Below are 25,226 nucleotides of genomic sequence, written 5' to 3'. Positions count from 1 at the left end.
TAAATTTTCATTATTATTTTAATCTATAAATACAAAATGTAATCCAGCATTCAAACAGTTCCTCACACCCACCAGCTCTGTATGGAAGACCAAAGAGTAAATGATCTGAAAACTTAATTAATAAGGTTGGTTGAGGATTTTACTAAGTTTGCATTATTGATGTAATTTGGAGACAGAAATCCTGCCAAAAGCAATCTTTCTGTCATTCAGCTGCAGGAAAACAATACACCATAATGGAAACAAACCACCAAACAACTGGAACCTCATCCACACCACTTACAAAGAGGTGGTCAGATAGTATTAGCCAGCTGTTCAGTTAATTTTCACAGTAGATTCATCAACTATAAAAGTGGCTGTTCTATTAGAACATGACCGTATGGATCCAGGTTCAAATTTCTACTACAAAATGATGAGCACAATATACCAATTTAAATTAAATCCAACAATTACCACACTTCTTTGACCTCTGTGTAGTCAAAATGATTTGCAGATGCCAGCCTGGAATGGAGTAAGAGGTTGTGTTCCTGAGTGTTGCCAATAGTCCTCTGGAACACTATTCCACGGAAACACTGATTCTGTGAATAGTTGTGCTGGCAACCCTGTAATCTTGGAACTTTCTTATCTAAAATGGAGGAAGTAGGCACTTGCACATTCTTCAGAGCAACACAGACATTGGAGAAGTTAAAAGAATAGTGTCCAGTGGTGCTAGAAAAAATAAAAACATAAACCTGGGAAAGTAATTCAGAAAAAAAGGAGGAAAAAATCCAACGTATTTGTAATTTGTCTGTTGTTTGTTTTGCTTACTTATGAGAGACCTTAATCCTGCACATTCCAGTGAATGGCCATTTGCTATTAATTTATCTTCTTTCTGACAGCAAGTGGAGCACCATTCCAGAGTTTCAACATTCCCTTGATGCTGCTCTGCTAAATGCTTGTGTGCTATTTAAACAAAGCATATTCCAACCAAATCTGACTATATATGGAATTCCCTGACAAGTAAAACTTTGGATGCCATACTTAAAAGAGCCATGAAAACAGAATACACACAAACTCCACTCCAGACTGCACAAACTGGGCATGTACTACAGCAGGCTCTTGGTGGCAAAGGTCAGGTACCCAGTGTGCCCAACCACCTCCCTCAGTGGCACACCACTCTTGAACTGCACAGTCCCTTGCTGCAGATCAGCACACGAGCTGCCTTGATGTGATGGGCTGCTGCTGTCAAAGCCAGTGCTAGAATTATCCTCAGCTGCTTTTCCAAGGTCAGGGATTTGCAGGCTAACTGTCCTTACATTGTACACTCGGAGCAGAATTTCCAAGGTGTTAATCTCTGTAAAACCAGATTCTTCCATGGCCAGGCAGGTTCTTTGAACTTGTTCAATGCAGGGGGAGAAAGAGCAGATGCGGCCACCTGCAAAATAAGACAGGTAGTGGAAAAGAGGGCAAAAGCCAAAATGAAGCACTTTTCATCTTTTTTCAAATTCTCCCAGATGCCCATAGAATTACTATTATACAGACAAAGTGAAAACATTCTTCAAGAAAATCTTCACATGGCAACTTTGTTGGATTAAAGTGTCAGCACAAAATCAAACAGTGACAACTCCACAGGATGCTTCAGACCCTTTGAAAACAACAGCAACTTCATTCATCTTCCACATCCAATGCTGCCCTCCACATTTGCTCACAGCAAAACTGTTAAAGTTGGTCCCTTTAGAGCAGCAACTCTTTTGGAATCACTCTCCACTGTTCTGGACTGAGCACCAAACTGCAGCTGGCACGTACACAAAGCCAGAAGTCATTCTCCACACACTGCCCAGGGCTGGAGCCCCAGCACTGCACACGCCCCTGACAAAGAGGCTGTGTTTAGCTGGGGACGATGGTATGCATGCACAGAATAAAGGCAGCTCTCCAGGCCATAGATGGAGTGCTGTTAAGGCTTTGCCCTTTTAGTCAAGCTGACTAGCATGTCTCCTGAGCATTGAAGTTTACTGGATATCACATCGTGCAGGCTTACAGCAAAATGTTGTAAAACTCAAGGACGGGACTTTTAAGTGATAAACTAACACTTGTCTCCTTGTCTATGCACAGTTCTGATTTTTGATTCTTAATACGGGCTATTAATAGGCCCCCTACACCTTTCTAAGTGCTACAATGTCACCTTAACAGCTGAGAATAGAATGATTCAGATTTACTCTGAAAAGCCGCAGCCAAATCAGATCAAAGAATTATAAGGACACTGTCTGCCATAAGGCCAGGGCATGTGCTTTCACCCAGGACACAGTGTCCCCCAAGGCAACTGCCCTTCCTGAAAAGCTTTTGTGCAGGAGGAAGGAACACTGGGCAATGCAGCTTCAGCTCTTGTTTCATTTATTGCAATTAGATGAAGATGCCTGCTGACCTGATTTGCATTCCTCCCCAGTCCTCTCCTGGGCTCCAGTCAAACCTTCCAATACCAGCCATCTAAGCAGTTAAAGAACCCGTGCAAGCCAGAGCAAAGCATCCTGCTAAAAATAGAGGCAATGCTAGGACTACATGAAGCCTGCTTTATCTCAAACTCCGCTTTTTTTTTTTCCTTTTTCGTTTCTAAAGTCAGATCTCTAAAAAAAGAAAGCATCAGGTCTGAAAGCGTCACTGTAGCACTCCAGTTACTGTGCAGCAATGATGTGCTGGTACTGCCTGGGGAAGAACACTTTCCACAACCATTAATCCACCATACGCTAAGCAGGATTTAATTTTAGTCCTCAAATAAAGTCTCTGCACCAAGGGGTTCTTATCATGAATCTTCAGAACAAAGTACCTTGGACAAGTACTTCCCTGGAGTGACAATTAAAACCAAAATCTAATAATCACCTGCAAAACTAATGCTGGTATGTGTCTTTATGAACCAAGTCCGTTGATGCTGATTTAATTGCACGCCCAGTCCATTAACTCCCATGAAATTAGATTTGTATGTTCATCAGGATGGCCAGCACTACCTGGCCTGAATCTGACAGCTAATCTTTTCTGCCCAAAGAACTTACACACTCTACTCTATGGTTGCAGATGTAAAACAGAAAAGCTCAGGAAAAAAATTCTGTTACATAATAAGAAAGCTACTATGATGCACACATGTTACAAAGAAAGAATTTATATTCTTATTGTGTAGGGAACTGAACAAATGTCTGACTTAACTAAATGTCAGCTCACAATAACTCTTTGTCTGCAAAGCAAGAATCTGAGAGACCAGAGACTACTACTTCATTCAGGCTTTTTGGTTTTGAGGTTTTATATTGCAATAAAGAAAGCAAAATATATTTACATTTACAGTAAGTCTGTTCTTATTTATTCCGACTCTAAGGGTTGAAGATACGTTTAGGCTTTTGAAGTCACATGCTCTGGATTTACAGTCAAAAACTCAAAGCCTGCACACAGCTGTTGCCATACAAGCTGCAAAGCCACCTACGGTTCTTGTCAAGCCTTCAATTAAAGGCAGAGCACCCTTCCTCTTGCCTGGGGCTGGTCAGCTGAGCACAGCACGTCAACACCAAACTTGGTGAAGATTTATCAGGCTGCCTCCTCACAACTGCTGGGGGAAGTAGGGTTACAGAAAACAGGCTTTCAAGCTGTTTAATAAGGAAGAAAGCTCTTGCTTGCAGTAGCAAATATCCAGAAGGCAAGCACAAAAAATATTACTTTACTTCCTGCACTGCTGGAAGTTTCTCAGGTGTGAAAGATGAGAAAACAGTGAACTGCTGGTATTCCATCTACCTGAGACCATCCAATGGGTTTTAATAGTTCTGTCAATTTTGTTTTCCCCTTTCATGCCTATATTTCTCGTTATCTTTATACATCCCTCCCAAATAAATACACCTACAAAAGGCTTAGAAGCAAACTCATCAAGCATCTGTCCTTACAGATCGTAACAAGTGGGAGAGGAGTCCCCTCTGCTTTTTCCTGTACCATCAGGCAGGCCAGATCTGACTTGCAGCTACAGGCTGGAATTATGTGATTAAGCAGCTATTAGGAGTGAAGATTGGAAAGCTACAGTTAGCAGAAGGCTGGAAGGCAAAAATGAAACTGCAGTTGCAGACTGCGAGAGGCTGTCTGAAATAGAAACATTTGGAAGTTTCAATTCCTGTGGTGTGTTTAGACCAGCAAAAAAGAAAGTAGAAAACCAGCACTCAGAAGGATGTGCTTATCTGTCCCAGGAGCAGAGACATTGTCATCTTGAACAGAGCAGATGCTTCTGAATTCTGCACTCTGAGGGCTGCCCTCTGTACCCAGCTGGACTACCAGCTAGGCAACACCCCTTCTGTCACAATCACCAAACAAATATAAATCTAGATTTCAGCATTCACAGTTCTCAGACTCTTTGAGAGCCCTCTTGTCCTTTAGACACCAAGAGGCTTCTAGGGTTTAAAGGACTTGAATATGCACTGCTTTGTCTTGCCCTGCCAAGGATTCCTTAGTGAATGAAGAAAAGACATGAACTCCCCCCCTCTCCTCCCTGGGGCACATTGCTCTGTCTGTGGATCACAAAGGGATGGACTAGACTAGAGAGCAGTGAAAACATCTGAATGGAAACTTTTTTGTACAAATTGGGTTTGTGTTCTTTCAGAGCTCTCCTTCAAGGAGAGCTACCGTTCCTAAATTTGGTTAATGAGATCTGTGTGTCATCATAAATTGATATAGTAATTATGAGAGATTAATCCTGTTCACATTGGGAAGCTGTGTGAGCTTTTTGATCTCAAGCGCTGTCTAAAAATGTGTTTATTCATGTATAATGCATCTGACAAGTGCTACAGTTGAGGAGAAGAGAATAATGAGACTGTATGAAAGACTTAAGTTTTTTTCTACCTTCAGTTTTACAGGGAGTGAGTTAGTTTGAAGCATTAATGGAGAGGTTAAATGTCCTGAATCCATAACCTGGAACAAGCCCACACAGTCCTGGCAGTCATTGTAACCAGCAACAGGGTTGAGAGGACATGAAAATGGAAGTACAACTCTGACTGGAATGATTAGAAAAGTGAGCTTAAGGGAAGAGAGAAGCGGAAGATTTTCATCCACACAGTACTGTACATTTTCAACAGACTTTATCTAATTGGTAATTGAGGGACCCACCATTGCATCTCTACAAGAAGCCAGTGCCTCAAAAGTTGCCAGAATATTCCTGTGCAACTCTAACAAACAATTTTGTTTATGGTTTGTCTGAGCAAGAACTAACATCTCTACCAGTTCTGTTTAGCGATTAAGTGCATTAGGTTTCAAGTGTGGAAAATCTCAGTGCTATTATTGACAAGAACTCCAGGGTGTGCTTATGATACAGAAAACAAGTCCAAGAAATGTGCTCTTATTTTTGTAGGTTATTGTATGTGTTACAAGTGCTCTGAGAGGTTCTTTCATCATTTCAGTATTATTCAGATGATGCACATGTAGCGCAGCACCATTAAGTTTTAGGGAAAATGGCCAGTAATTTTTAGAATGATTCTGTGACATAAAGAATACAGCACAACGTTTTTAACTCTAGCAAGAGAACACAGCTTGGGTTTGGGACTTCAATGCATTGTCATAACTGGAAGATTACATTACAAAGATCTCAAGGAAGAAAAAAAAAACCACACAGGCATTATCATTGTGTAGGGGTGAGGCAGGAGAGTCACTGAGCAGCATCACTGTGGCATTTACTCTGTGACTAAAATATTGTCTCTGCAAAAGGGGACAGAATGTCCTTTAAGTGCGTGTGCTCGTGGGCGATTTGATGTAGCTTCCCTGACAAGTGAAATTAGAGGATTTGGCTGTTGGAAGAAATTAAATGATGTTTCTTGATTCAGAGAAGAGAATTTTCTCCAAATCACTTGCCAGCTCATTAATAGGAGCTTGATGTGATTTTCTGCAAATGTGACCTTAACCTCTGCACTTGTAGGTGCATCATTCAAAAGGAATTTATTCCTGCTCATTATTATGGGCTGGTAAAAGCATGTAACAAGGAAATTAAAGAATCAGTCGGCTCCATACTGGGGAAGAAAACCTAACAACTTTCTTTAGTGATCCTTTAATCTCAAACTATTTCCTTCATACTGTGTCAAAGCCAGTAGCTTTGGCTGTCCAGTGAGGATTTTGATGCAGGAATCCTTCTGCTTGACTCTCTACACGTGAAAGAATCACTTGTATTTCAGGCAGGCCCACTGTGTGCACCAGACCTACCAAGCCCTGACAGACCCAAGCTAGGGATGAATTAGGAGTCCAAGTCCTTCACATGGTGAGGGACAGAAGCTGTGCCTCAAAGCCATACCTGGGTAGTTTAAAACTGGGATCATGAATAACCTCTGGAGCTCAAGGAAAATAGCCAGTGAGGCTTCCTACATGGACATGGAAGTGCAGAGGCCCAAAGAGGGAGATGTTCAAAGTGAACTTTATCTGCAGAGTTTTGGGGGGAGAATTAACAGCACCATGTTACCTGATTTAGCTGTTTTCAAGGATCACAGTTTGATAAACTCACAGTTTAGGGGCTTTACGATGCTTCAGAGGGAATGGAAAATCTGAATTAAAGAGTAAAATCTTTAAAGAAAGAAAGGAAATAAAAGAGAGGTGGTTTTAATAATTTTGTGACTCAGACTGTTAAACACCATAAGGAGCAACTTAAAATATAAGAGGCTAATCCACCCTAATACATGGCTGTAATTTTCCATCCCCCTACCTGAAAATTTAAAATCTGTATGAAAATTATTGTACCAGTGGGTTTCTCCCTCATCTTCCACAGCTTTGGAAGAAATAGACAGTATTTATGAGAGTAGAGTAGGTGGGTGCAGAATTATATTCAAAGCACTACAGTATTCAGCTGAGAAATGACTGTGAGTCAAAAGTTTCAGGGCATTTAAGAACTGTAGAATATTGAGGATATTTTTGTTACCTCATAATTTTCTCATTTTCCAAATTTTTAAAATTTTAGCCTGAAGGGGTTAACATCAACTTTGCAAAAACCACCAAGGTCAGATATTGGGAACAGCAGCTATGACAACAGAAAAGCATTAATCAGCAGATGCTGCAGAAGAAAAACAGTGCAGGTCTGGAAATGAAAGGAAGTTCTGCAGTGCAGCAGTGCCTCAGAGATGCCACAAGCAGCTTTTCTGCTGGAAGTGTGACTGGTGACATCAGCACAAAAGGATGCAGCTGAGATGCAAACCTGAAGCATCACCAGAGAACAAGAACCTTCCAGTCACAAAGCTACTGTGCCATTCTATTTGTTCAGCTCTTCAGAGGCTGGCAGTGCTTTAAAGGGGAGGCCAAGCTGCTCCAAGCAGTGCATTTACAGCATCCTGCAAGGCATAACGTCAGTGATAATTGCACTCTGCAAACAGGATCATTAACACTCAGCCTACTAAGAGCAGCAACTATTCAGGACCTTGAGCTGAAGTGGAAGAGAAAACACTGATCTGATAAGGTTTTGTTAAGGCTGAGAACTCTCCCATATCTCCTCAGTTGAACTCTGTTGTGAGTATTGAGGTTTTAAGGAAGAGAGTAGCTAATGCTATATATAGAATTTGCTTTGTTCTCATTTAATTCAAAGTACCTTAAGACTTCAGGGACTAAATTACCACTATCTGGCAGTACAGCTGTGACATTTGCAGGGCACATCACAACAAAACCCACAGTGTGAATGGTTCAAATGTGACCCTGTCTTGAGAGAGAGGGTGTGGACAGAAAAGAGTAGAACTCATTTCCTGCAGTGATGCTTTATCACTACACCAACCCTGGAATGGGGTTCAATAACAGCAGAATGTGCACAGGCTGTACTGCAGAAGAGGTTTAACTCTTTGAAAACAAAACAAAGGAGCACTATTAAATTATCTGCCTGTGGTAGGGAAAGGGAAGCAGCTACAGATAACCTTCTGCCATATTTTAGATTTAACAGCAGTAAAAAAACCACAACAAAACTACCCACATGACTCAGGATAAAACAGGAAAGTGTCTAAGTTTTTACATTTTACTACTACAATCAATTATATTTTATATGAAAACTGGGTTTTGTTTATATGCAAAATAGCAAAATTTAGAAAATGCACCCAGTTAGTCAGGTATGAAGTTGCCCAAAAGAGGAGCCTTAGATCAGTACCAGATCTCAGACATGGGAGGCTCGTTGCAGCAAAAACTGCAGCAAGGATCAGCAACTTCCCCTTTTGAGTGGCTCATAAAGTGAATGACGCCACTCCACAAACACAAAAATGTGGGATTTTGAAGTATTATTTATACTGCCTAAGCAGATGTAACCTTGTAGCATAGCACAGAAAAGCATAGCCAGATGGTATGGCCGGTTTGGGACTATATTACATTTTCTAGGATTTCAAATGCTGGAGTGAGACAAGGATTCAAAACTTGGAACTGTTCAAGCAGCCCTGCTTAGTATTCTAAGCATGCACCACTTAAATAATTCAAATTGGACTGCGCAATGCAGCGCCTTCTAAGCTGGGAAGTCAGCTGAGTGTTGTGCTCACTAGATTAGATAATTTGAGCATGGGAAGGGCATTGTACAGTGCAGTGATTTTCTTCCCCCCCAGGACACACTGGAAAGCTGCTACAAACTGAGCTGTAACCATTGCAGGTACAGAGTGCTAACAAGGCTGACTCTATTTATTCACTTTTTAAAGGAAGTGTGTTTAGTGGGTATCACAAAGCTTTCTAGAAAATTATCAGTAGTAGCTGAGCCCAACAGCAGGGCTGGTCCTGACTCAGCAAGGCAGTGCACATTCAGTGACCTTAAAGAACAAGCTTCAATCTTGTGATTTCAAGAAGACTTTGCAATTCACTTGCAAAATGAATTTATATATTTTAACAAAGAACTGGGCCTTGGCACATAATCAAGTTTTTTTAAACTCATGTCCCAGCATGGACACTGTTCAGCACTCCATGCTCTCTTGATTAGAGAAGTCACTTTTGTAGATGGAAGCAATTTGGCAAAAGTTAATTCAGATCCACACAATTATGAAATTAATTAAAACTTATTCCAGGATCAAAGAATTATTTATTCACTGAAGCTTATTTTTTGATAGGGAAAAGAGGTATAATAAAGTGATGAAATCTGTGCAAAATCTCAACATCAGTTCTCACTTGCTGTCACAATCCCAGAGTAACTGGCATAAGCTAGAACATCCTTTATGTTCCATTCCCACTGCATCCAATGGCAAACTTCTCACTAGTTCCAATCACAAAGATTTAGGACATAAACTGACAAGCTTATTTAAGTGTAACCACATATTTTTTAACATTACCATTGGGGTGCTCTGTTAAATGGGTACAAATCTGCAATGATTGATGTGAACTGAGGCTGAACACCTTTTATACAAACACCTTTCCACTGAATTGCCAAAGAAATTTGCTTTCAGCATTTATTGTTATTTCTGCCTCCCACACACCTCAGATCTAGCAAAATGCACTTGAGAATGGTTCAAAGGAGTTTTTATAAACTGCCCATGCTAATTGTAGCAGTTCTCACAGGCCTGCAGGAAAAAATTGTTCTTCTCCTTTCAAATCTTCCACTGTAAATTGAAGACGCCTTTTGAAGGTTTTATAGCCTTAGAAATGCCTGGAGATTGACATTTGAGAACAGTGATCACACAAGGGAAGGGAGCACATCTAGTGTATGGCTCAAAGGCAGAGATATGTGCACAGTGCTTCCTGAACAGAAAGAGAAAAAATGCAGTTACCTTCAGCTTTTAAAGCCGACTTGGCATGTCCTATGGCTTCCCATGGAGATGGAATATCTAGGAACACGGCATCTGCAATGTTGGAGACCCCAAAGCCATTTTTGCAGACATCCTGGTTGGTCACAGTGACCAGGTGCTCCACCCCGTGCTCCCGAAACTCCTCCCGCGCCTTCTCAGCCCTTTGCTGGTGGAACTCCACTGTGTACAGGTGCCCGGTGGGAGCCACTGTCCTGATGAGAGCATGGGAGAGGGAGCCACTGCCTGTACCTAGGAAAGACAAACAACTCATGAAATTGGGTTTGTCAGGGGCAAACATCAGAACTAAAGACTTCTGCATTCATCTTCCTGCTTGGAACACTCGTTCAAAACTCAAATGAACACAAACCACTTGTTCAGCTCCTGAAAGAGAACAGTCCTTCCTGCACAAGAAGAGAGGGACTAGGTGTCCTAGGAAACAGTCTTCTGGGTCCTCAAAGCATTCATTACAAAATCTGGCAAACCCAGGATCTGTCCTATCTCCCTGGAGGAGGAAACTAATGTCAAGGGTCAGCTATAGCCCTAACAACTGCTACTAGAGAACATGAGGAAGTAAATGCAACAGGAAAAATTCAGGGAAATTAACTGGAGAGGTTTTTTTCAAAGTGTCAGACTCTTATAGGGTGAAAAGAGATTAAGACAAATTTTAACGGATTTTCAAAACCTTATACTTTACTAAACAAAGAAAAGATGTTGGTATGGGTTTGTGCTTGAAAATCCTATTAATATCCATGCAAACAAATGGCCTTCAGGATATAGTTTGCTTTGCACAGATCTCTTAAGAGACATCCTCAACTCCCACTGGAATTATTACCCCAAACCAAGGCCTCCTGGCTCCTGGCAGCCACACTGATCAAACAGCTGTTTTCACAGGTCACTTACACACATACTCACCTACACAAGCTTAACTTAGTCTAACAAAATCTATCAATTGTAGGTAACTACAATTACCACATACAAGACAAGCAGGGACTGACAATACAAAGATATTTTTTTCTTGTTTTAGTTTGATAATTTAGGAAACTTACATTAAATGATCCATTGGCATATTAAATAGATGGATGACTAATAACAAAGATTTTCACTTCAGAAAACACCCATATACCAATTCCCATTGCAAATTAGTCACTCAAGTGGCATTTAATGGAGTAATCCCCCAAATTCAAAACCCCACAGCAAGCCCGAATTCTCTGTGTTTATTGATTCATAATCCTGTGCTTAAAACACATTTCTCCTGTAGAAATAAAATCTATTTCTAGCTATTTTCAATGACTGTCCAGCCTGAGGCAAGTCCTTTCAGCTAGCATAAATCTTAAAAAAAACATATAAAGGACAGAATCTGAAGTACAGCAGCTCAGAAACAAGTAGAAAGGAAATTAATTAGGGGGCACAGGGGCTGGTACAGCCGCTTAATTGGTGCAGTACTTTCCATAATCAGCCAGGAAGTCTGAGTTCACCGGCAGATCCCAGGTTCTTGCCCTCTAGTCACATAAGGGGAGGAACACTGCTGTGGCACTGTATTTAATCCGACAGCTCTGAAAGGGGGCACATTCAGACTGTAAACAGAGCTCAGGGCCCGTGTTTGCCAGCGGATCAGGCGGCTGCACGGCGGGATCGGCACCGGTCCCCTGCTCCCCTGGGAGAGAGAGGGCTCTGACCCCAGCGGGCACACGGGCACCCGCCGCAGCTTCAGCACGGCACAGCACACAGGGAGGGATGGAGGGGCCGCAGATTTTAGCACTGGCTTCAGAGGGGTCCAAGACAAGAGAGAAACATTTACACACATGCATTTTATAAAGTGAAAGTACAGGCATTCAAGGTGGTATTAAAATAAAACAAAGAAAAAGCAAAACACACCTACACGTGCATACGGCAAAAGCCATCCTGTCACAGCACTCGAAGGATCTAAATGTCAAAGTGAACTTTTCCCTGGTCAAAGGAGTAACGGTAGCACAGAAGCCATGTGGTTGTGAAAACTCGATGTATGTGCATAACAAAGAAATAGTATTCCATTGATAGGTTTTTAATGACAAAAGCAGGGGACTATTGCTCCCAGGATGCTAAAGACTGAAATTCTGCCTTTGCATTTCATGCCAAAAGGGAGGATTACACTACTGAGAACTATTGTAAAATGAGGAAATTTAATTATTGTACCTCTCAAATGTGTAGTGCTGCACACTTTCTGCATCTCTCCCTGCTAATCTGAAAGACTGAACAAGCCTGGGCTGTAAGCAGAAGAGCGAGGCAGCTTGTGCATGTATCCAGTTTCCTTGTTCATATTCTTTTACATTTTTAATCACTTTCCTTTTAAATCTGCTCTTAAAAACACCACAGAAGATACCGTTTGTCTCTTCCATAGGAAAACTCATTAAGATTTTTTGGCTTCTTTTCCAAAACTCTTCTTTTATTCACAAACACTCCAAGCCAAACCCTGAACTAAAACCAAGATATTGGAAGTCACAACTTGCAGGCGTATTACAGACAGAGCTTTTGTTAAACAAGGTTGCCAGGAATTATTTATTGTTGACTGGCAACCACAAACATGAGAACAATACATATGTATCACATTTTAACATATCAAATTCCATCACATTAGTATTATTAATGGGAGTATTTCTGAAGATGCTGCCTGTCTTCTCTGTGACAACACTCTCAAAACTGCAGGAAACAAGATGGTTATGAATCACCCACTATTGTAAAAATCTCTCCTAGAAAATATATTCTGAACCCAGACATGTGACATGATGATGACCCTTAACTCTCATGTGCCCAATAGATCAGCACATTTGATGTGATCCATTAATATGAGTCTGGCATGAGTCCAGACCTACCACAAGCCCTAAAGCCCAATCAGCACTGTCTGCACAAGGCAGAGGTTCAACCCTCTGTTTTTGTGATGTTGTAAAGGAGAAATAAATTTTTATATCCACCTTCTTCCCCACAAAGGTGCAACATTCAACATTTTTGTCCTCCTGCAACCATCTCAATTTCTTTTTGTCCTTATTTCAAAATCACTACTAAAAAGCAAAATATGACTCAAAGAGTCTTAGGCACCAGTTTGGAGTACGTTCTAGTTTTGTACAGGTTTCCTTGGGAAATGAAATGTATCCTAGCATGATACAGTATCAGTTAGGGCAGCAACAAAACCTGAGGAGTACTACTGCAAGCATAGTAGAATGCTACCAAACCAGAAATAGCATACTTGAATTACCTGTATACAAATTACCTGAACCAAAAAACTGGATACTCAAAAATTAACATTTTGTATCAGAAGAGGCAAGATCAGAACTGGAAAAACTCCAGTGGATTTTCTTTTTCACAGAGGTGCAGTGAAATGTCTGTGTTCCTGATATGCCCTAGAAAGCAGAAGGTAAGACAACTAGAAAAATTAACTTTTAATTTTTACACCAGGATGCTCCCTTTCTGACAGCCTGCACAATAAATAGCCTTATAAACTGTTTGCTCTCTACCACAGGACAATGCCCACTTGACTACCATGTTTTAATCATGAATGGACTCTACAGAAGAGAAGTAAAACAACAACAATGCAAACTGTACTGATGACAACCTTAACAGCACAGCTGCTGCTTTAGAGCTCATTTAGGTGAGCACTTATGTCATTGCTAATTTTCACTTGGAAAATGTGATGCTCCTTTACATTGACTGTTCTGTGATCTCAAGCATCTTAGTCAAAAAGCAGACATCTGCATTGCAGGCATTTAATGAGACACTGCAGGGGCCCCAATATGCCACACTCAAGGCTCAACATCTGAGGAGGCAGCATTGTGCAGGATCAGCACAGAGTGAACCAGGAATGGGCTCCACTTCAGTCCAGAGGCAGGAATTAATCTCCTGTGTTACACCCATGATTTAGGTAATGGCTAATGGCCCTGCACACTAATGCAGTATTCTTTCCTTCTTCTTGAGCTCAAGCACATGACATTCTCCTTCTCTGATACATATAAGGTCTAGGGGAGTGGTTTTGCCCCTCTCCCAAAACAAGCAGAATACTGCAGTTTCAGGATTTCAGTCCTAGCAAGTGGACATCTGTATAAAACACTCTAGCTCAGCACCTACTGATTGCTCCTTCTGATTTGGAGACAAGCAAGTATTGATGAGATGAACTTTTCAACTGCCCTGACTTCCAAGAGATCTGTTCTTCTCACTCTCTGCTTATTCAAGTGACAGGGTTTCCACAGAGAAGCCTCCACACACCTCAGCCATCTTGAAACAATGACCATGGTAAAACAACTTCTCACCTTCTCAAAAGTTGAAGTGGACAATATCTGAGCTGTTCAAAAATAAAGCACGTTATTTCAGCACAGAATACTGCCAAGATTGAGAGTCACCACAGCATCACAGCACTTAACTGATATAAGATACAAAGTACATTTTACACTGTTTTCTGTTAGTCTGGTTTCCTTATTGCAAAGGGTATTTGTCTAATCTCCTGGAATCCTACCCATGCCATAAATATAAGTGACCTGATTCTGTGCTCCACTACATTTTCTCTTTGCAGGCTATTACTTGGCTTGTCTTCCCTAGAAGTTTCTCAACGTGGTGCTTCTTCTTAAAAAAGGAGCTACAAATTGTCATTTAGAATTTATAGATGTGTACAGCTGTGTGTAAGCAAAAGCATTTTGGAATAAAGCTGAATAAGCTCTTAAGTGCATAAAAAGGTTCATATTGCTTGGAAACAGGAAAAAAAAAGAAAAGCATGCAAAGTGCTATTTACTACTGGGTCTCTAAAATATCTAGTAACATTTTAGGAGAGCTTAAGCTTCTGATGCATAATTTGGCTACCTAAGATATTCTGAAATGCGTAAATACAACAAAACAATGACAGTGTTGCTCTATTTGTCTCCTAGCTACACCACTTAGTCCTAGCAAATAGTAAGATAGGTCATGAATCAGCCATGAGAACGGAAGGAGCCTCAAAACCAAGGGAAAATTAACCTTAAGACAGAGCTAACAACTCCACAGCTAAAATTTGTCAAGAAACAGAAAGACTGAACAGAAAGACTGCTCACTCTACATGACAAGTTTGTGTAATGACTTATAATGAATACATGAAAAGATGTTAAGCATTTGATGGAAATTAACCCAAATATCTTCCTGGGAAGATAGTCAAGGGTCATAATCACAGTAACAGAGGTAAGACACAGGAGGAGCAGGGACAGACAGAAGGAAGAGACGGAGGGAGAGAATTTCAAGGAGTTGAACTGATGGATGAAAGAGAAAACACCTAATAAAAAAAGTTCACTTTGCAGTCAAGAAGTTCCCATGACAGAAAATTAGCTTATCTGCCTATGTGTCATGGACACCATGCTGAAGCAGGCATTTTAATTCTAGGCAGCAGGCTGGAGGTCAGAGAGGGCCACTGCTCACTGACAAGACTGAGAAGCTGAGGGAAGGGTAGTAGGGAGGTTTTCAAGGCTGGCACTGCCTACAAAAGAATATGAAGAATTGATTTTTCTTTAGAGATTCAAGAGAAGAAATACATTTTCCTTATAGATTCAAAAGTCTGAATTTTTTAGGAAGGAATCTTCTACAGAATGGACACAATATGGTTAACAACAGGGTTAGGTTCAGAGCTGCACAAGAAGCGTACTTGGTGGTCAGGTGAAATTACAAGATCAAAGTGAGTCCAGAAAGTCTGAAAACAAATACTTTGGGGTATGAACAGCATTCCTCATCAGCTAATGACAGCCACAAGTCTGAATACATTACAGTGATGCCTCATGTGGTCAGAGATTTGGTTCATAGAATCATCACAGACTCACAGAATGGTTTGGAATTAACGATGTTTGAAGATTCTTTAGTTCCAACCCACCTGTCTGGGGCAGGGACACCTTTCCACTAGACCAGGTTGCTCAAAACCCATCCAGTCTGGGCTTCAACACCGCCAGGGATGGGGCATCCACTGCTTTTCTGGGCAGTCTGTGCCAGGGCTTCAGCACCTTCACAGTAATGGGTCTCCTCCTAACACATCTTTCAATTTAAACCTATTACCCCTTGTCCTATCACCTCATGCCCTTGTATAATTCCTTCTCCCCAGCTCTCTTGCAGCTCCTTTAGGTATTGGAAGATGCTATAAGATCTCCCGGGAGCCTTCTCTTCTCCAGGCTGAACAAGTCCAGCCTGTCTCCATAGGGAAAATGCTCCAGCCCCCTGCTCATCCTCATGGCCTCCTCTGGACTTGTTCCAATGGATCCACATCTTTACTACCGCCCCTCTGTTGGGGCCCCAGCACCAGTTCAGTGCTTTGGTGTGGCAAGAAATGTTGTGGTTTATGACATTTGTACTGATGAGGCCTCCCTAATACTTCAAGAGGTGCTATACAAGGATCAGGGTTTCTAATTCTTCTCCCACTCTAACCTGAACAGCTGCTAAAAGGTAGATAAGGGAGACATTATAAAACACAGACATAATTAGTTTGGGCACATTCCAGAATCGAATTAACTTTGATCTGTACTTTACACTAAAAACAGAGCTGCAAACAATTTAGATGTACTTATGACACAAAAATAATGAAGACAGGAGCAGTATTTGTCAAAAAGTCTATAAGCACTTCAGAAGAGTCATAAGCATACAGCTGACTTGCTGGGACTCCACAATAAACTCTTAATCATTTATTAAGTATCCATTAATCATTAAGTCCTCATTAATTTTTTATGGGTGTACTCTTTAACAAAATCTATACCCAGGCTGTGAGTCTGAAAATTTCATAATTGTTTTTGAGAAGCTCTAGGGTAAGGCTGGGTGGCAGCTCCTATTACTCCTTCTCTGAGAAACCATGAGAACCCAGAACACTGCTCTCAGCCTTCAGAAATCCAGTCCCTCAGCTCAGAAACCCTTTGCTGTGCAGCAATGAATAGGGTTTAGCAATTTTTAATTTGGGATTTAGCTGAAGGGAAACAAAAAATCCAATTAACGTTTTTGCTCACGTGAGTCTGATTTTGTGAATGCTGAAGGATCACTGGGATGGTGGTTAAAGCACTTTTGACTAAATTATGTTTTGTCTAAATATTATACACCATTGAAGCCAAAATATTTCTGAGATTTATCAGATTAAATGAGATTTCACATGCTGTACTATTAAGACAGGCACTCTTTTACATCTCACCATGGAGAGAGACCAGTAAAAAGCCTTGGTGTGGGGACTGGAAAGAAAAGGATTTTGCTTGGAAAAAATATTTTAAAGGTTTCATATTGGTTCCAGTATAGTATTAAAAATAAACGTGAACCCTTCAAAACCAGTTGTCAAATGGAACTATCCTACAGAGAGCCTAGCCTGGGAAGTTGGTGATTTGGAGAGTGGGGTGAGACAGAAGAGAAAGATTTAGCCTTTTCCTTTATCTAGGCATTGCTGCACATGCAATAAACACAAATGGGATTATTAGTTACCTGACAGGAATGAAACTTTCATACTATTGGGCCACTCACAGCAGATATTTAAGCAGCTATTTTGAGTACCATAATTTTGGAAAGATAAGGCTGTTAAAAACTGTATCCAAGTGTGGAATTTCTTAGAGAAGGGACCAATATTTTAAAAAGATCTTAGCTCTAGTAACAGTTTTAAAACTCAACATACCTTTATAAATTAGAAATTAGCAGAAGACAGAAAAAGGATCATATTCCTACACCTCTGTCATGAAACATCAGGTAGATGCAGAGTGTCCTTGTAGCCTCCTCAACAGAGCATGCCTGGGTCATTTTAATTATGCATGTGCTGCTGACAAGCTTGCTCTTTATGTGTTTATTTAAGATCATTAAACATAGTAAAAACTATATTAATATGTTTGTATCTTTTAGGACAAATAATGACTAATCAATTTAAACTATATAATTAATCCTTCTGGTTATTCTACTCCATTTTTATAATCACATGCAGAAGATTATTTACATTCACAGTATTTCAACACGACACAGAGGGTATTTCCTCTTACTTTTTCAATCACTTCTTCTCACAGTTAAGGAGACCAATTCAAAATTCTGCTAGCTTACAATGGCTAAATCCAGGACACACCTCTACAGCTGAGTTCGTAAGACAAGAGGAAAAGAGCTCAGCATGTTGTACAGAGCCTGCTTTGCCAATTCATACAGCAACTGTATATCTAAGTTCAAATAACAAAAAATGTAGACCTCTGTGCTAATTAATGCTTAAAATACTCCTAAATTTGGCACCAGCAGGAAGCAGACTCAAGTTTTACATACCAGATTTCCTGTCTTGTTTCTACTCATCACCATTGGGCTGGTTCTGTCTAGCCCACACAAGGCTGATCTAGAGCTAATGACTTTGGATCACTAAACACCACAGAATTTAGGATGGCACCAAAGCAGGCTACATCACCACAAAGCAGGCACTACATCAGGCTACATCTCCACACTGCAGGCTCCAGTTGTCAATACCTGTCAAGTTTTTAATTCACAGTAAATCTGCAGTAAGGTCTCTTGCTTCAAGGTTAGCCAGATGGATTTATTGTAGTATTCTTTCTTCTTTCCTTTCTTTGTGAACAGTGAACCTTGCAAGCAATGCAAGCATAGCTATAGCTGTAAAAGTGTTCACTTTGCCTGGAAAGCTGAAGTTGCAATACAATGTCAGTACAAACATTAACATGAACCTGGGGACAGCTTCCCCTTAGCAAAAAGGATTGATTTGTGGCTATGACTTTTGACTCACAACATTTTTGGAAATCATCAAGTGCTTCCATTTCTTAGCTGTTAAGCAAGAGATTAAACATTTTCATCCTCTCTAAGCACCTTTGACACTACTGAAAATATTTTATATACAGCTCTGTACATTTGACTAGTCTGAGTGAGACAGGACATGGAGCAATTCCAACGTCTTCCCCCTGCCCCCCAAATAACTTTCTGTTTACTTTTCCCATCCTGTCTAAACATAGCAGGGAGGGGAAGAGCTGATGAATACAGAAACTTCCCATGACAAAACTAAAAACGTCTGATCATCCTGCAAACCAAATCAAACTCACAGGACCCAGCTATTTTCACAGTATCAGAGGTTTCTGCACAGGGCTTTGCCTGCTTCGAGTGCTGCTGTACAGCAAGCAGCTAAACACACTGCCTGCTTCTCAACTGGGTGCAGAGATAAGTGCTGTCTCAGTTGTGTTGGAAAGTGGTCATTATGCCTGAAAAGCTGCCCAAAATTATGCATGAGTGGGAACAGGAAACGGTAAATGTAAGAAAGCACAGTGCATCACAGTCCTATCATGCTGATCCTTTGCCATATCTATGCTTGAGAGGGAGGTGTAGGAAACTGCTCCAAAAAATGCTCCAACAGCCAGAAAAAACAAGGACAAACTACCTCAGCTGCTATTTCTCCAAACTACAGAGATTCTCTCAAATGAAGCAAGCCTCATACTGCAAGTAGCAATAAAGTTATGAAGACATTATTATAAACTCTATGTAACCAAGATAATATTTATGTAAATTTTCACTCCTTACTGCCAAATTAAGCAAAATCATGAAAGCTGTAATAAATTTAACCAAGTTTAGAAATAAAACACAGCCCTGTGATGAACACATCATCCATTGTATTTAATCAGTGATTTTGCATAAGAATGAAATTTCTGTACTTACACGGTGCCATATATAAATACTGCCAATTTATTTCTCTTATTAGTTCAACACCCTATCACCAGAATCTCTTTCACCAGTTTATCCTAACTACATCCTCTGAAGCTGCAAATTCAAAGCCTGAATCTTGATTTAAATCAGGTATTTACAAACGTTTTTTAAGTACTTAACAACAGTTTTAGAAAAGGGAAATGAAAATGTTTACATGCTCAGAGGTATACCCACATAAATTAGGCTGCATGCCGAGGTAGCACCAATTTTTCAAGAAACAGTTGATAACGTGTGCACATGATATAGAATTCTTCAACATGTGGGTAGGGAAAATTGTATCACAGTGGGAAGAAAGTGCAACTTTTTGCAAAATATAAAGAAAACCCTGTTTTTCTCATGAAAGTGTTGGTGTTAGTTCTTAATAAAGGATTTCAACATAGTAATTATTACCTGATTCACATACTATAGAGCCTGGCTTCAGTTCCAACATCATGGTGATTATGGAGATGTCAGTGGAATACAGAATCTGCGTCCTGTGCGGGAGATTCATGGTCCACAGTTCTGGAGTTGGATGAAGAATGAACACCCATCCTCCTTTACTGCAGGTCACTTTGGAGCCATACTTCTTGCCTATGAGGTCTGTGGAATGCCTGATGACCCCATACTTAGTCTGTGTTACAGAGCCATGCTGCACCTTCACAGGAAACATGGACTCGTGGCCCAGGAACACAATAGCTGTGTCACCATCCTTTATCGTATCTCCATATTCCACAAAACTCATGGTCACAATCTTGTAGCTGGCTGATGATTGTCACCTAGGGAAGAATAAATATGTCAGGAGAGTTTCACAGGACCATGGTGGAGCTGAACCTACAGATATAACACCAAGTCATTTTATTTTCTCTAATAAAGAACAAAACCGCACTGTGTAAATAAGATGCTGCAAGAGACTCCCAGGCAGTTTAGGGAGCTGCTCTCCACTGTAGTCTTGATCCAATTACAATCAATGGAAGGATCCCACACATTTGAAAATAACAAGTATTTTTCTTTGTTTATGGTACCTTTTAAAGAAAAATTGGGAAAATACGTTGTAATTTACTCAGCCTGCTCCAAAATGCTACTGCAGGTTAGTACCAATTTCAGCTCCCTGTCCCCGAGCACTCATAGCACGTTATTAAGTTTAACTTCTATTCCCATCTTCTTGTTTATTTTTTGATGACTTACAACACAAAGACATTCTGCTACTTGCATGGACCTCAATCACCAGCTATTAGGACCACTAACAAAAGTATCCTTGAAAGTTTTCCAAATGAACGTTTAGAGATAGGCTAAGGGCATTAATTTATGCATAAACTTGACTAACTACATGGAAAAAGAATATTGTGGCCTTTAATTTGCCATTGGGGGTGCAAAGTAATTGTCTGGGAAGTGATCTCTGCTCCAGCTAAATGTAAACAACTACTTGCAAGCTAATGCCAACAGCTGAATCACTTCAGCCCCATGGTCTCAGAGCTGTTTTAGAGAATTACAATTAAATTTTGATGGCTTTGAGAAGACAATCTAGAAATCAGAAGGTGGGTTACAATGAAACCTGACATTGCCTTTCAGATAAAGCAGCTAACTGTCTAAGCTGCAGGTTGATCAGTTCAGGCAAGAATTGCTTAATGAAGAAACATGGATCCCAAAGTTAGAAATTAAAGCCTATGACAGAAGGCTTTGAAAGTCAGATTTATGGTATACCATCCCAGGCAGAACCAAAACCAGTGTTACTTTTAGTTTCAGAACAATTACTTAATTCCAGCACTTTTGTGTTGAATGTTTAAGAGTTTGGTCCTGCTTCATCATTTCAATTAAAAACATTCAGTTCTCAAAGTGTAGTCTGGTGTCTGTAGTCTGGTTCCTGCCTGGAGCTCCATGTAGCTCAACTTGCTGTTAAGCAGCTAGATTTATCATTTTTCCACTGCAGTCACTGAGGTTGATAAACAGATGTGCTTGTGGCTGAAACTTCCAAAGCTTATGACATGATTATTGCATAAGGTGTTCAGATGCCAAGGCAGAGGAGGCTTGTCTGGACATCTGGTGAAATAGTAAGAGCATCCCATGAATTCAGAAATGTATAGATAAAGGACTTTGTGAGATAGAACAAATGCTGTCTTTTATAGCTTGCACCCTATGATTATGTTCATGTCTTAATCTTTCAAAAATGATACTCAGAGTTCTCACTCCAGATACTTTCAATGCAGTGCAGTTTTCAGGTCTCACAAGCGTCATCTGAAAGGACCTCGAACGGAATCCATTTCTTTCACAGTATTTACTGCAGTTACACCCATGTGCAAAAGAATCCTGTAGCAAGCCTGCAGGAACACTGAGTGAATTCCTCTCCCTTTGAATACACCAACCAGCTGGTTGCCAACTTCCTTGCCTTCCTTTGAGCCACTACACTTACCGCAGCTAAGAGTCACAGCAGTGAATCACAGAATCTTTAAGGCCGGAAGGGACCTTTAAGATCAGCAAGTCCATATCAGTGCAAGCTGACATCCCAAGTGACCCATCCCTTAGGCCTCACCTGCTACATTATTTTCATACAATTGGGGTATAATTAGCGTCTGTGAGGAATTTTGAAAGTTTCTTTGCTTCGCCCACTTGTCAAGGAGTACAGTGAGCTACCACCACTTTCAGTATTCTCCATTGCCTGGCAGTGCAGAGGCTCCCACACTGTTACATTTTCCCCCAGGCAGCTCGCAGGGGATTGCTGTAGCACCGCAGCCGCGGTGTCCTGAGGCGGTGTCCCCCGACACGGGGTCAGGACTTCTCTCTGGGTTTGCCATGGCTGCAGCGACCTAAACCCAACGCCCCAGGGGATCCCACACAGCCTCACAAACAAAAGCACTAACACGATTCTGGGTTCCCTTCAATCACCACGCAGACACACATCTCTCTTCCCTGAGCAGCTCCCACAGGGACCTGGTAGGCTGCCCCTGCCCCCTCCTGAAGCCCGGCTGCTCGGCACGGGGAACCTCCGGCAGGCACAGCCCCCTCGCTGCCCAGGCACACGCAGGCTGGGGAGCCGCTCCGTGCACCCGCTCAGAGGTGACCCCGATACCAGGCTGCCTTCAGTCCCCTTCCGTATCCCGAGAGCGGTAAAGCGGCTCCTGCACCCCGGCAGCGCATCGGACCCGGGAACCTCAGCTGCGGGCAGGTGAGAAGCACGGGCTGGGCACAGAAGGGGTGAGAGGCGGCATTCGCCTGCGGGAGAGCAGTGTTAACCCGTAACGGCCCCGGGCGGCCGCTCCGCGGGGCAGGAACGCCCTGGCCCCGGCGCCCCGCATCCCCGCAGGGACGGTTCTCCCCGTGCCCCGAGCCTTTTACCTCCCCAAGCCCGGCCCGGCCCGGCTCTCCTCACACGCGGAGCCACCCAGCGCCTTCTTCCGCCTCGGTCGCAGGCTGCTGACGCTCCCACCGCCTCCGCCCCCGCCAGCCCTGCCTGGAGCCGGCAGTCGCCGCCGCTTGTGCCCGGCGCGATCAGACCTAGTTCCTGCAGCCCTACTGAGGCGCCTGTTTCTCTCAGCCCGTCATGCCCACGGCTCCATCAAGGCGCCCGCTCCCCTAAGCCCGTCATGCGCACAGTCCCATCGAAGCATCCATCCCCCTGAGCACACCCGTGCCCTCAGCCCCTTCGAGGCGCCTGTCCCCCGCAGTCCCCTGCTGACCGCCCCCGCCCCGTCCTCTCCGCGGTCCTTGCTGGGTCCTGAGCAGTGGGGACAATCACTGACCACCCTCAGCAGCCCCCGGGCAACCCGTGGGGTGCTCCTGCCTCGGCAGCTGCCCTGTCAGGGAAAGTGACGAGTCCCAGTGCATCACTGGGAACAGCTGCAATGGGGACTGATAGCCCCAGTAGGAACATGGCGTTCATCACCCACTGAACGTGTGGGGTGTCTCGAGGGTCACCGCCAGCAGGGCTGGAGCCCCTTCCCCAGGGAATGACTGCTATTGGCAGACCTGGGCCTTGCCTCCATGGCCCCCAGGCAGACAGCTTCCAGAAAGTTCTGCATGCCCTTCCCCCAGGGCAGCCTCAGGGAAAGGCAGCTCAAGGCCAACCAAGCTCTTCACAGGGGTTTCATAAGGCTGCAGGAGAAACCACACTGTGGGCTCAGAAGCAGCAGAATTGTTATCTAACCCCCTAACAGCATGGTACTAACTCCTACTTCTGTCTCGTGTTTAGGATCGAAGTGATGTGGAGAACCCTGCCTGCCCTGTGGTACGGGGGCTGTAGTCAGGAGGCAAGGAGGAGCAAAGGAGGAGAATGTTGCCTCATCTTCTGCTCACAACAAGCCCAGGCCACCTGGCATGGGAGCGGTATGGGCATAGCAGGGAGCATGTGAATCACCTTGGACGTGCAGGTAGTGTTCCCAGCTAAATCAGATAATGCTCTGTACTGTGGTGCATTCACCAGTAACCTGTAATACACAATAATGGAGAAAAAGTCATCCTTTCACAATCACAAACCCAGTAACGGAGAGCTGTTTAGATGATGATCTGTGATTTTTTAAATTAATGTGGTTACACCAAGAATAAGGGAATTTTTTCCCATTACCTTCAGTGAGAACATATTTTTTGTTATGGTGTTGACCTGCCCATAGCATAATTGCAGTAGTCTTTGTTAGTTATGAAACTCTTCTCCATCTAATCTAAACATAATGTATGCAGTTTCAGAGGTTTCTTAAACTGCAAACTCCTACTCAGCTGTTTTTCTGACTGGCAATCATGGCTCTACTGTGCCTTTATATTTGCACCCACTTTGTTTAATTTTCTGTAATTTTTAGTGTCATTGGTTATATTTGTCATTGTTTATGTTCTCATGTCCTTTCTTTCCCATGATGGGCTGCTGTTCAGATCACTGTGGGCCTGACTGTGTGCAAGATTGAGACACTCAGCAACTCCTCATTTCCATAGGCACTCAGCTCACTGGAAACAATCGGTAATTTTCAACAGCCTGCCTAAGCAGTGAGAAAAAAAACACACCAAGGATAATAACTAAGCAAATACATTTTAAGTGATAAATGGGAAGAGAAGTTTCATTTGACAAGTTAAGCAGATGGAGCTATGGCCAATTTCTTTAATCTACTGGTACATGAGATCTACATGAGTTGTAGATTAGGAATTGGAAACAATTCAGTTGTTCACAGCAAACCACTTTCTCTTGTTGTCTCCTAATTTGGAATATTGTTCTATAGTTCCAAGATGATGTTTATCCCCTAATTCTTCAGGTTCATATTATGTTCACGCAAGTAATTTCAGAAGACACATTCACTAGGTAACACCCATCTCCTCTTGCACTTGCACACCACACAACATTTATAATTAAGCCTCTTAGGAAGTTAGCTGCATGGCCCTTGATTAACTTCCCTTAATTCTTCATTGTTAAAGCTCAGTGCGAAGATCTCTGGAGTAATCAGCCCACCTTTCCAACTGGAAATGTAGCATATAAATCAGTATTCACTAAGATACCATCCCAGCATGGAAAGTGAGTATTGGTGCCCTTATCACAGTCTAACAGGCCATACAGGCTTATCCAAAGCGAGTGTTTCCCAGCAGATGAGGCAGATAAAGCGGGTGATCAGAGGCTGTTGACACAGGGCACAGCATCTGTAATTAAGTCACTAGGGAAGCTGGCACGGAATGCTGTGACAAAGATAGGATCCAATTTACACACAGCTTTCAGCAAATCTTTAAATGCTGTCTGAGTAAAACCCAGCCACTTCTGACTTACTGCGTGCTAGAAATTTGTCAAATAAATAGTGGTGAGAAAAGGGGGGTAGAGGATGCATTGTTTGTCAAACGTGTAAATTGGGTATATTTTCATGATTTTGTGTTCCTGACTCTTTCCATGTCACTCAAGTTCTGTGAAGAAGAGGTGTGTGT

At 42.1% G+C, this 25,226-nt stretch overlaps 1 protein-coding gene across 1 annotated transcript; it reads right to left on the bottom strand.

Moving 5' to 3' along the window:
• TRMT61A (tRNA methyltransferase 61A) lies at nt 1-22,762 on the bottom strand. Its single transcript, XM_030949414.1, has 4 exons — nt 22,674-22,762; nt 19,755-20,119; nt 9,681-9,947; nt 1-1,411 (listed from the first exon to the last, which is right to left on the bottom strand). Exons 2-4 carry the CDS (start codon nt 20,083-20,085, stop codon nt 1,083-1,085), a joined length of 927 nt encoding a protein of 308 aa, XP_030805274.1. The 5' UTR covers nt 20,086-20,119; nt 22,674-22,762; the 3' UTR covers nt 1-1,082.
• Between the last annotated feature and the right edge of the window lie 2,464 nt (nt 22,763-25,226).

The sequence above is a fragment of the Camarhynchus parvulus genome, chromosome 5, assembly GCF_901933205.1.
Source record: "Camarhynchus parvulus chromosome 5, STF_HiC, whole genome shotgun sequence".
NCBI classification, from domain to species: domain Eukaryota; kingdom Metazoa; phylum Chordata; class Aves; order Passeriformes; family Thraupidae; genus Camarhynchus; species Camarhynchus parvulus.
The sequence above is the reverse complement of the archived record's forward strand: the minus strand, read 5'-3'. Positions and strand labels throughout refer to the sequence as shown.

Coding starts and splice junctions, on each gene's coding strand:
- TRMT61A (XM_030949414.1), bottom strand. CDS start 20,085: ATGAGTTTTGTGGAATATGGAGATACGATAAAGGATGGTGACACAGCT. Junction 9,948..19,754: donor CTCTATAGTATGTGAATCAG/GTAATAATTACT, acceptor TGTCTTTCCTAG/GTACAGGCAGTGGCTCCCTC. Junction 1,412..9,680: donor GTCGGCTTTAAAAGCTGAAG/GTAACTGCATTT, acceptor CTTATTTTGCAG/GTGGCCGCATCTGCTCTTTC.